This window comes from Mizuhopecten yessoensis, unplaced genomic scaffold (assembly GCF_002113885.1).
Source record: "Mizuhopecten yessoensis strain PY_sf001 unplaced genomic scaffold, ASM211388v2 scaffold9541, whole genome shotgun sequence".
Lineage (NCBI taxonomy): Eukaryota > Metazoa > Mollusca > Bivalvia > Pectinida > Pectinidae > Mizuhopecten > Mizuhopecten yessoensis.
Window position 1 is genome coordinate 199,634 of NW_018408099.1, and position 12,610 is coordinate 212,243.

General features: G+C 34.4%; 1 protein-coding gene across 1 annotated transcript; it reads right to left on the reverse strand.

Moving 5' to 3' along the window:
* Positions 1-3,505: 3,505 nt before the first annotated feature.
* Positions 3,506-7,775, reverse strand: LOC110458328 (hillarin-like). Its single transcript, XM_021509988.1, has 5 exons — positions 7,620-7,775; positions 6,729-6,917; positions 5,485-5,726; positions 3,761-4,922; positions 3,506-3,529 (listed from the first exon to the last, which is right to left on the reverse strand). The coding sequence occupies exons 1-5, from the start codon at positions 7,773-7,775 to the stop codon at positions 3,506-3,508; spliced, it is 1,773 nt and encodes a 590-aa protein (XP_021365663.1).
* Between the last annotated feature and the right edge of the window lie 4,835 nt (positions 7,776-12,610).

A 12,610-nucleotide genomic window follows, 5' to 3' on the forward strand; every position in this document is an offset into this window, starting at 1 on the left:
GTTATATCACAATATGGTTTGAAATTCAAATTAACACCGTTTAAAAAGATATATAAATATACATAATGCAATTAGTCTAAATTGTATTATTTGCGCACTTTTCCAGTAATTAAAAAAAAATAGCTTTAAATAAAACTTCTTACATCTTTTCAATAAAGCTTTGTTTAATATATTGGTAAATAGAAGATACGTTTAGATTAAAATTTCCAAGAGTTAAAACAATTGCTTTAAAACCTAAGTGGATTACAGCTTGATAACAGATAGGTACTGAATTGCCATACCTGTAGATTTATTAAGGGTACATATGCACACACGATTGGCCAGCACCTCCTGGAACAGGTGCACAACAAACTTGTCTGTGGTCTAAACGTACAACATTCCTAGTCTTGAGGTACAAGTTAGCCCAGAACAGACTACAAACAGCTTACACTTAACTCTGTATAGACTATTAGCAGTCCATATTCAATTCTGTACAATGTATTAACAGTCTACATTTAACTCTGTTCAGACTATTAACAGTCTACATTTAACTCTGTTCAGACTATTAGTAGTCTACATCCAACTCTGTACAGAATATAAACAGTCTACATTTATCTCTGTACATAATATTAACAGTCTACATTTAACTCTATTCAGACTAATAGTAGTCTACATTTATCTCTGTACATAATATTAACAGTCTACATTCAACTCCTTGCCATCCTCGATTTCCAGGGGTTACGATCACCTACGCTCTCTAGAGCGAAAGTGTGCGTAACCCCTGGATATCGAGAATGACTCCTTACAGACTATTAGCAGTGTACATTCAACTCTGTACAGAATATTAACAGTATGCATTTAACTCTGTACAGAATATTAACAGTCTACATTCAATTTTGTACAGAATATTAACAGTGCACATTCAACGCCGTGCAGACTATTAGCAGTATATATTCAATTCTGTACAGAATATTAACAGTCTACATTCAACTCTGTACAGAATATTAACAGTCTACATTCAACTTTGTACAGAATATTAACAGTCTACATTTAACTTTTTACAGAATATTAGCAGTCTACATTCAACTCTGTACAGAATATTAACAGTCTATATTCAACTTTGTACAGAATATTAACTGTCTTCATTTAACCCTATACAGACTATCATCAGTCTACATTCAACTTTGTACATATTATTAGCTTTATGCCAGTACTATTCCGGCATATAAAAGTGATACATTATTGGAAATAACATGTCTTTGAAATGTTTTACACTGTTTAATATATATTTGCATGGAGTGCAATACATAGTTCAATCTTATGATATGTGTACAATTGCTGTGCCAATAATCTTTTAGTTCACATCTACTATGAATGCAACCTGTGAAAAAAGAGGGAAAACAAAAGAAAAATAATAGTTTATGCTCAAGCCACCTTTTAATATCAGTGGCATTCATTTGGCATATCAAAGTTGATGCTTTCATTTAGTTTATTACATATATAATCTGGAAAGAGGCAATTAACAATAACATCATTGAATGAGATTACCTACGATCGCAGTGAACTATTCATTAATCTGTTTTGCCGGGTTTTTTTCAAACGCTTATCACTTGTCGCCAAAGTTATATTTAAAGATGCAAAAATGTACTTTAGACTGCGTTCAAGAAAACGTCTCCATAGATTTACAGGGTAATCAATATTGGTTTCAGTAATCAATGTTTTGATATTTTGATTTTACTCTTCGAACAACATGTTTTATTTGTTTTGCTCCATTAATGATATCATCTTTCCAACCTAGGTTTTTTGTTTAATACTGAACCAGCTATTAGTCATTGTTTACTCTACATAATGGCCTATAGTATACTGGGGAGGAAAAGTCAGGGCATTCCTATCACAACTTTTATTCAGATTCCTTTCGTTGAAGTGCGAGTCGTTCTCTTTCCTGTTCCAGCTCCTTGATTTTCTTTCTGAACGTGTGGGCAAACCGCGATTGTTGCAGCCGACGGACGGTTTTCTCTGTCACGTGCCAATTCTCTCTGAGTTTGGCGTCATGTATGTCTGAGAATAATGAATATTAAAAGTATTGTCATTATTATAATAGAAAGGTAGACATCATAACCATCTTAAAACACGAGAGGAAAAAGCACATGCTCCAGATTAGTATGAGTTTTTAAAACTTATTTACATGATGAACTTGTCATGTTGTCTGTCAAATCCGGGAAGGTAGAGTATGTTGGTGCCCTACTAGGAAGCGTTAAGTACGAATTTAAAATATAATAAGAAGTACTTTCGGATATACCAATCAAAAGATTGAGTATAATTAGTAGGATCAATCAAAAGGGAATAATTAATCAATAAATAGATAGGTTCAAATATTGCTAAAAAATCATCGTTTTGTAAACAATGAAATTTCAGCCATCAAGCAGCTTACCAATTTTAAAACGCAGATACTCCAGCCTAATTTTTCCAGATTCAAACTCTTCGTCATCTTCTGGAACTTTCTGCTTTCTACAATTTTTCAATACATTCTCAATATCTTTGATAGCTTCTCTGTCTGATTTAGTGTCGAAGTCATCTGCTAAAATGTTTCGAAGCGCATTCTTTGCGAATCTCACATGACTTTTCTGCAAAAAAGAACAAATTCGCGAAATGAAACCGCTGAGAGCAAATCAAGTACATGTGTATCATAACATAACGTTATTGCACAAGGACACAATCGGAACTAAGATTGATACGAAGGACAAGATGGAATTCCTTTCGTACCATTTATAGCTAGTGAGCTATAGAATTCTTTTTGTGGTATATATCAAAAGTAGTATCTGTAAGTGTGGAAATGTAACCTTTTATTATTTACAAGTCATCATTGCATTTCTTTTCTGTTAAATGCCGCAGAATTTCTAATCATAAATTGATGAAGCGACGTTAGAATAAATCGTTGTTTTAGTACTTCTCTATTGCATTCACTAAGGTAGTAATTTACCTACAACATTGATACCATTTATCACCGCGAATATTACCAAATTATTGCAGAAAGTGGTAGAATTGTTTTGACAAGCCCGTTCAAAATAGCGCACAGGTTTTTTGTCATGCGTGGGGTCCCCTGTTTCTGTAAGGTGTCAGTTACTTAAAAACAAAATAGTGTGTGTCATTAGTACATACGGCGAACATGGAACATTGATAATGAAGGAGAGGATATCCAATGCTGATAACGTTCATATATCACTGACAAAGATTGATTCGATGAGATTAGGTTGTGACGTCGTTAGAATATTAGATCATCGATTATACTAACACATCCCAAATTGTTTTGACTTGGTAAAATTTGCGTCGTTACATGTAGTTTTAAAATGTAATAAATAGAAATAGAACATGTAATGGTTTTACTTGGAATACTATATATTTTACACTTGTATGGTAGATAATATACGAGTATTGCACGAATTTGCCTTCTTGAGAAATACATATGGTATTCAACGGTCAACCTCTACGCCTCCCATAAGCGCATACGTATACCTCGGTATCAAGATCAATGACCCGCTCGAAGTGTGGTCTTATCCCGAAACAGAATACAACGTAAACATATTGAAGTATTATTCAGATTGCATAGAGACAGTTGTTAACGCCCTGATAAGGAAACTTCTGCAAAATTCTCATATTGACCGGAATGTATTTATTATTGTTTATCAACGCATTATTAAGCGTTGTATCAAAGGTCACTTAATAATAATTTAAGTGAAATAACAGATAATTCATTGCACGAGTTGTAAAAAGAAGAACATACCTCTTTGTCTGCAGTTGTATCAGATGACACGAGATAGTTGCAGACGTTCCTGTATGAAGCTGATGATACCGTTTTTGTCGTAGAAATTGTAAGAGCATACTCCCCGTTTTCAGCGATTGCAAATGTGATTGATAGCTCCCTCTTTCTCCTGTTTACAACGGTTTTGACTGATGATTTTAAAGAATGTTGTTCAAACTGCCCTTTGCCTTTGACATATTTTGACGTGATGAGATCGGTTGTCACTTGTACAGATTTTGAAGCCTCTTCTTCGAGGTGGAACGTGAATCTCATTTCCTTGTTCTTGGAAAGCGGATATATTCCATTTCTATGCGACGGAAATAGTAGACCAGACACATCAGCAGCTGGTCCGGGTCCAAATCCTACTACCTTTGGGTCTATTGGCAGAGGTATGCATTCTTTTCGGCGTGATGTACAATCGAGTCTAAACTCCCCAAGGAGAAGGAGCGGTGTCTTATTAGGTGCACCATATAATCGTAATTTGTACGTTCCTTCTATTGGGAAACGGACTCGGATCTTCCATCTTTCGCCGCATCTGAGCATTGCAACCAGCCTAGGCATTGATTCCATCGAAAGCAGGAATTGCTCCTCTAGGCTTTTTTCGTTACTCCCTTCCTTCAACAAAAATTCGTACCACATATTGATGGCATTTGCATTTTTCGCTGGAGCCTCTATATCGATTTTTACTTCTCCATTCTTGGCTTCATAAACACATGCGTCTCTTGATTTCATGACCATGCCTAATCCAAAAAATGGTGGGAGAACGTAAGCCTGATCCAAAAACTGCTGCTGTGTTATAGTTTTCTCCAAAAGCTGCCATCTTTCTTCAGAAGGGTGACACATATAAACTAATTCAGCAGGATTGGTCATGAAGTAATATTCTTCAAATGCATTTTTCATCACTCCAATTAATTCTTTCTCCTTTCGACCGATGGCTTTACCATCTGCTTCAAGTTTGATCCAACCGCCAACGGTTTTACCCACAATGCATCTACATATCCAGAATGGATGAACAATATGCCATGCTTCCTCCACATAAATAGCATTCCATACACAGTTGACATTTCCTAGATTCCTATCTCCCGGTTGGTAATTTCCCGCTTTACATATTCCTTCGATTTGCGTGCATTGTATGTTTGCCTTTCTGAGAATAGCAAAAACAAATTAACGATTGAGAATATCAAATGAACCCAACAGCCAATTGAACATTTATACAGATGCTAATTAAGTGCTTAACGTATCTCATAGAAAAAAGGAATTGTTCAAGACGTTGACATATTTTTTTTTATTTTTTTTTCAACAGAAATGCTGTTGAATAATGATAGGAATATTTGTTTATCATTCAATTACATAATAAACCCGCTGACGTCACAAGAGCGTTACAAATCGATAGACTACGGCACTGCCTTATTCCGTTGATTTTACCATGGAAACCATAACGCTTGATAGAGTGCAAATGGTTAACACGTAATTCCACTCGATGCAAGATAAACACCGAATATTAGTGTTTTTGTAAATTTCAAAATTGTATAGCAAATTTTTGATTTTTTACCATCATATTTATAAGTTCTCATTAATACTTAAATACAAACATGCTTATGACATTTATAAAAAAAATACTACATTTCTTTTTCATTTAAGCCACTAATTTAGAAAGACAACAAATGCAATGCTACATTATGTAAATACCATTATTTAAAATATACCTGCAAAGCACCAAGAAAAATGTGGAATATGTAGTTCTACTCTGTGCTAAAAGTGTAAGGTATCCCTCAGGTGTTTCAGTGTTCCCGTCTTTACGTTTCACATGGTCGGAGTCAACATCCTGGACACTAAGCCATACCATCAGTGCTCTAGCCCTGAACACCTCAGGTCGCTCTGACTGGTCAAGGTCACCAGTAAGGTAGTTTATAAGGTCATTGAAGCTGCTATTTAATTCAGCAGGCGCCTATTAAATGAAGAAAATGACCTTGCCACTGAACTCAACACAGAAAAGAACGTTTTAACGCTATGCTTATCGTTGGGCGCTTAAAGTACTAAGGCAAGCATATTGTTATTTATGCTGATTGATTATTGTACATATGTGTCCTTTTAAAATTAAAGTTAAAAAAGAAACAGCTTGTTAAATTACGATAGTTTTGGGCTGTATGAAGATACACCTACTAATATTGATATAAGAGGCAATGTCTGATCGTTTCATGTTTGTCAAACATTGTAACGCACAATATTTTGTTCACAACATTTTATACCATTAAGGCTTAAACATCATACTCCCTAGATTATTGATACATGACGTTGTTTTATCATTGTAATGCCTGCTGACACTATCATTAATAAATATGTTCATGGGGTAAAACCGTTCTTATCGATTATTTACCTCGAGATGTACAATAACGGCTTAATTAGCGAGGGCAGTCGGTAGCCTGTTAAAATATCTCGCTCAAAATAATTAGGAAACCTCATTTGGTCAGTTTGTGTACTGAACAACAGCCAAAATAATATCCAGTAAATATTTTAAAAAAGTCAGATATTTCATTGTATATGCCTCAGTTATGAAATGTTCCTTGTAACACAACCACAATATTTTTTCTATGTGATGTGTCGATGACTAGTACGGTATGTATTCTGTCACCTTCATCAGATAAATGACCAGTGAAGCGTATGCACACAAAGGTATAAACTGTGTACGAGTTGTCCACAAATCGATGTCCTTTCAGTTATTATATCTTATATCTTCTTTTGTTGAGTATAACAAGATTATGTTTTGTTGACGTGGGAGAATTAACTGTTTATGTGTCCCGCATTTATCTATGTAGCCTTGCTCAATTCATTACTTTTGGATGCGTTGGGTACATAATTATAGCTTTGAGTGATTCTTGTTGTATTAAAAAGAAAACAAATGAAATCAACGTTTCTATTTCCAATTAAAGTAAGATGTTCATGTACAAACCTGCCGCGCATGTCTGTCGACGTCCTTTTGTGTACGTATTGCTGGCATATCTGACTCGGTGGCAACAACGTCACCAACGTCGTCATCTATCTGAGCTGTCCATTTAATCTCCGTCCCCCTTTTCAGTTTGGATTTATCATCGATTGGAGCAGCGTTTGGATAGGAGGATAATATTTTATCAACCTTGACCTTCAATTCAATTAAGATAATATCCTAACAGATTTGAAATAAATATCTATTTCAGTAAGGTGTTTTTTCGGATATGTGATTTAAACATGGACGATAAGCCTTTCTCTTACAACCACTATAGGTTTCCTCACTTTAAACTCTTTGGATAAACCTACGAAGAGATGATAAGCATTTTGGTTACCCACTTGTGAACGTTATTTCATCGGTCAATCTTCTAATTATGACGTCAAGGAACAATGCTTTTCGACGTCATCCTCCATAGAGAGGCATTAATCATGACAATTATTTCGAGATATAATATCTTAACGTTGTGGAAGAAACATATCCCCAAACTCATAATGGTTGGTTATCATGTTTAACTCTCGTTAGTTAATTTTCAAATTGTAAAAAACACTCGATAAACTTCGTGTATTTCTAAAATCATATATTTAATTTGATAAAATAAACAGTTCATAATCATGATGTGCTGTTGACTCATTTTCCCAAGCATTGTAGGCAATGGAAATAAAACAATGATTTATAATATTAACTACAATTGGAAAACCATCGGTATATAATCTAAACATTTCGATGTGCGGCATTCCAATACAAAGCTTGCTACTGTACTGTTACGGATAATGTCAGTCATATATTACATAGCCCATGCACGTACCTATGCATTTTTATCGTAACTTGCTTTTAACATTAAATTTATAATTTTACCTCATCATTATCAGCGCTTTCTGATTCCATCAGGAAATCAGAGCCGTTTTCTTCCTCTTCCTCACTGACAGGTTCTGGTTCCGGATCCGATGTTAATGGTCGATTTTGACCAGTTGTATCTACTTGAGCACTTCTGGACGACAGGCAGCTACCCATCTATATTTTAGTGGTGAAATACAAAAATAAGTTAGGAAATGGAACGAATGAAACTAAATCATCATAAATCGTTGCACGTATTAATCGTACGTTTTGGAGTATCAGTTTATCAACAAAATCTAATGAAAGAAATAAAAAAATAAAATTGCCATTAAAAATTACGTGTTTAATTTCGATTTAGGACGTGTGTATCATACATTTGTATAACTACAACGAGAACATGCCACTGTAGTTTTATGATACAAAGATTAACATGCCCTGGTTTGCTTTTACAATGATTTAGTAAAAATGTCATCTCAAAACTGTGTTTGCCAATAGAAATACATAATCCCACCACCGTTTGTTATTATTTTTCTATAAGCAGAGAAAGAGGCATCGGTTCAGAATCCACGCTCTAATCCTCAAATAAAAAAACAGGTCCCATTCATCAAACCACATGAAATACATAGACACAAATATATGTTAATTATATCCATTCTACCAGCTTTAATTTATTGGAAGTATGTTTTCATTTTTACCTTGGCTTCCTTACGCCTATTATTATGCCAGGTAATCTATAAAGTCCCATTATTTAAATTAGGTTTAATTATGTGCAAAAAGGTAGAGAAATTTTACAAAGAGCTGCGCGTTTGTTTCATTTCTGAGACTGGGAGAGGTCCATTTTTCGTGTTTAACATTTGGGAAGGATAATATACATGAATATGCCTCATATTTTGTAACTGTATCGTAAAAAAAGATTGAAAAATCAAAGAAGATATTTTGTGCCCGCTACCTGAACGTGGCCTTTCAACCTGAGCAAGTTGAGAGGAGGATTTACATGACTGGCGAATATCAACAACTTGGTACAATACTGATGTCATGTTTAAGGTTCAACAAGTCCCCTAATAGATGATGTGCTCACCTAAAATCCTATTCAAAGACCTTCCATTAAATATCGGAAAATATGTAATTTGAATATATTGAACTTGTACATTTGCTTTAAAAAAATACTAAGCCATGTTAACGTTGTCATTCGAAACCACTAAAATCATTGTAAAATCCCCTGTTAATATATATATTAGCAGATTAAAAATAAGAAAACAAAGGTTAAGTAGCCTTGACTGATAAATGAACTTTAGATGATGTGCAATTTGATATCATTCTGCGCTAGACATGTTATAAACACTGAAATTGAAAAGTTCGATAATGTTTATAGCATGTCTAGCTTTATATAATGACATTAAACGTTACGAAAGGACACTTTATACGAAGTTAAAGTGGTTCTTATTGTCATAGATCTATGGTTTTATACAGTTTATACAGTTAAACCAGCAAAATAGGTCACTTGGACGTTTAACAAGGATTTTTGTTTTTTATTGACTACGTTAACCTGGTTATGTACTTTTTTCATAGGTTATGAACATGTTCTGAGTATCCAAAGAGTAAACATGTATATGAATGTGACTTACCAGGGAGTTGAAATTTAAGTTGACTACAACATCATTTTGGGGGGCATAATAATAATAACAGTTACTATGTAACTCTTCTCAGCGACAAGTATATCCCGTCCAAATATATATTTCATTAACAGGGTTCGGTTGAATAACACCACCAATGATGTGCCCGAAAATCTCGATAGTAAGTCTGATTTAAAAATAAGGAGGGGATTCCGTGCAGTCAAATATATCTCGAAGTTGTAGTCGGCTTCGATGACAGGCTGGCATTTAAAATATGCCTTCAATATGCAATAATTTTTCTCAAAATTAAGCTGCCAATGTATTTATACATAGCTGTTATACAAGGGTACATATTGTACAAGTTGTTAAGCAAACATGATAATATATGTATACCAAGTATTTACTTATATGAAACCATTAATATTTTTGTATTTGAAGATAAAATCAAAGCAAATTTTTCTCTAAATAAAGGTATCAGAATGCCCGGAAAATTGACAACGAAAAAGAAACTAATATATACTATTTCGAATAACATCCCACCCAGTAATTCGTTTTGTGTGTTGATAGTGATTTAAAAGAAGAAGAAAATGTTTTAAATAGCTGGCATATCGGTTGTTGTTGTTTTTTTGCACATATCGGCACACACAAACCTTTCAAGTTAATGTGTAGTAATCACTGGTGCATTCATAGAGACGAAAACTGTATAATCAAGACAGCTAATGTGACCATAATTATGATCGAAGTGAAAAGGGTTCCACAATGACTTCGGATATCGTATTTGTTAAAGAGGTCATAATTCGCGTCACCGACCAATCCGTCGGCTGGTCCAGCACCCCGTATTTGAGTCAATAATGTTGTGCTTTTTTAATAAATGCCTACAGCTGCAAACTAGCCTGATATTTTACCACCACTACGGGTATTCTTTCCAAGACCTTGGAGGACCTTGCAAATCAAAGATTTCGTTGAAAGTAAAAATACCTTAAAAATAGGTCGTACGCGCATCACAGTCTCAATAGCTTCGAAAATTTGACGACATTGAAGAAAGGTTGCCTTCGAAAAGTAAGCCTGATCATGAGATTCCGCATTAAGAATTAAATAAGCTAGATTTTACGGTTTTGTATTGCTAATTCAGTGGAATCAGTATTATTGTAACGTGTAAAATTTTAGGGAAAACCCATATTTGAGTCCTTCAATAATGTTGAGTGGAGTTATATTTGCGAATTGATAGTAAAAGAAATTTGATTCTAAAACAAATATCCTAAATACATGTACCTAGTTTATAATTGAGATATAAACCAGAACAAAATACAGCTTCGCGCTGAAGTCCTTTCACTTGCTACCAGTAGAATAACATGCCATTATCATGTTTTTATTTGTATGTATTCGAGGCTCTTCGCAGAAATTCTCGAATGTGCCTCAAAGACCTTGTGCTATCATGCGTTCCGAGAACACTTAAGTCCCAGTTTGGTGCCTGCAATTTCGCAAAACACAAGTGACCTTATCACTGCGTATTGATACACTTCAATGACGTAGCACAGGGCGTAGTTGGTTCACGTCCGCCGTGAAACAGTCATCGATGAGGATTTGTTTTGCTTATATGAACTAACATTAAACATGATTGGCTTGATTTCAAAGCTAAAATAAGGTGTGAAAAGGTATATAAAAATATGAACGACTTGTATAAGCTATACAAAATCAATTTTGAAAATGGAACTATATTTTGTTTGTTTTGTTGTCATGCTGTTGCTAGGACCCCCAGCGGAAGTTTTACATATTCCCGCGAAAACATGCTGTTTCTCTCAATAACGTTGCCCCAAAGAATCAAAAATTTAAAAAAAAACCTGTATTTTTCTATTTATGCTTGCATCGGAAAATTCAAAGCACTTAAAATGTAAATATAAGGAACGATAAATGTATTCCTTAAATATCCAGGTGTGTTGTCTTTCTGTTCAGGGATGTTATTACAAAGAAAAGGTTAAGCTAACGATCTGAAAATCTTAATTATAACGCTTACTACATAGCCTAATGAATGCATCAAGTCCATAAGCCGTCCATGATATTGATGTTGTAAGTATAAAGATCGAGATAAAGCAGACCGTTGTATAATGAGAAAGGTATGTAGTGTCTTTGACTGCATGTTCAAGTGAACTATAGATCGACGTGATCAGTTAATTTCGTGTTACACTGTTACACAACATATATTGTTTAGACAACATATTTTTTATTTATCCGAAAAGGAAAATTAAAGGACCTGGCAATGTCTTTACTTATTCAACGTTCCTGCCTTCTCCGAAAATAACGCACCTTGTCTAGAGAAACTTCACTATCAAACATTTCTGTATTTCAAAAGCTTCTTAAGTGACACATCATTGTTTGAATATCAACATCCATTCCGGATATTTTTCATTTCGTCCTGTAACTCGAGTTATTCATGTTTCAAATTATATTAGAAGCTCTGAAAAATCCCCAACATTTAACTTGTGTGAATTCTGAACAGGTTGTAATTTGAGTGAAAAGATTTAATCAATAATACAAACAAGTAACCATCTGTCTTTTGATAATGTATGGAGGTGAACTTGTTTTGCACCTGTGAATAGGGTTAGGGTTGACGTTGCTAGGGATTATTTAAAAAAATCAAACATTTTGCATAGTTTTCTATGAGGTATTCTATGTTTTTTACCATTTTCCCCATTTCTTTCCAGACATTATTAGATCATAAAGGAACTGTAGTACTAAGTAGGCAAAATTCCCTTACATATTCAATGTTCCACACAATATAACAATAAATTAATAGTATGTAGATATACCTACCTTCCTGCAAACTGTTACGACGGCGAAGAAAGAATCCCTACAAAAACACACGTGTAAACCAGTAAACCGTGTAGTTTAAAAATAGTTCCATAATTTACGTGCAAAACAAAGCAAGAGGTACGCTTAACTTACTTCATGCCACGCACAAGTGAATTAAATGTAGAACGCAGATTCAACACAAAGCCATTCGAGAAGGACGAGTCTTATTCAATATTTGCTTCCAGGAATTATATTTATTCACAGTTCCTTGAAAAAAGGTTTACCTGTACGCAGTGTTTTTTTTCTCTCTTTACATTGGTCTATATGACATAACACAAATTTTATTTGATGTCAAAATAACATCAAACTACGCACACGCTCTTTGATTCGATCAACGAAACGTTCCTAACCGATAGGAATGTAATGGCTAGGTAATTCTGCCTACTTTGTTCCATGCTGTGCGCTGACTTCCTTGTTTAGAGCTATTTCTTACCTGTACTGTACCTGTACTTAAAAAACCGTGTCATTTAAAACGCCACGTAGAGCCCAAATTCATAAAACGATATCAATTTAAAAAACTATCTCACCTATAAATAATATTCTTCGTTC

Excerpts from the sequence above, each read along its gene's own strand:
- LOC110458328 (XM_021509988.1), bottom strand. The coding sequence starts at position 7,775 with ATGGGTAGCTGCCTGTCGTCCAGAAGTGCTCAAGTAGATACAACTGGT. Across the intron at positions 6,918-7,619 it reads AAAGCGCTGATAATGATGAG|GTCAAGGTTGATAAAATATT; the intron begins GTAAAATTATAA and ends ATTGAATTGAAG. Across the intron at positions 3,530-3,760 it reads ATACAACTGCAGACAAAGAG|ACCACACTTCGAGCGGGTCA; the intron begins GTATGTTCTTCT and ends TTTCGGGATAAG.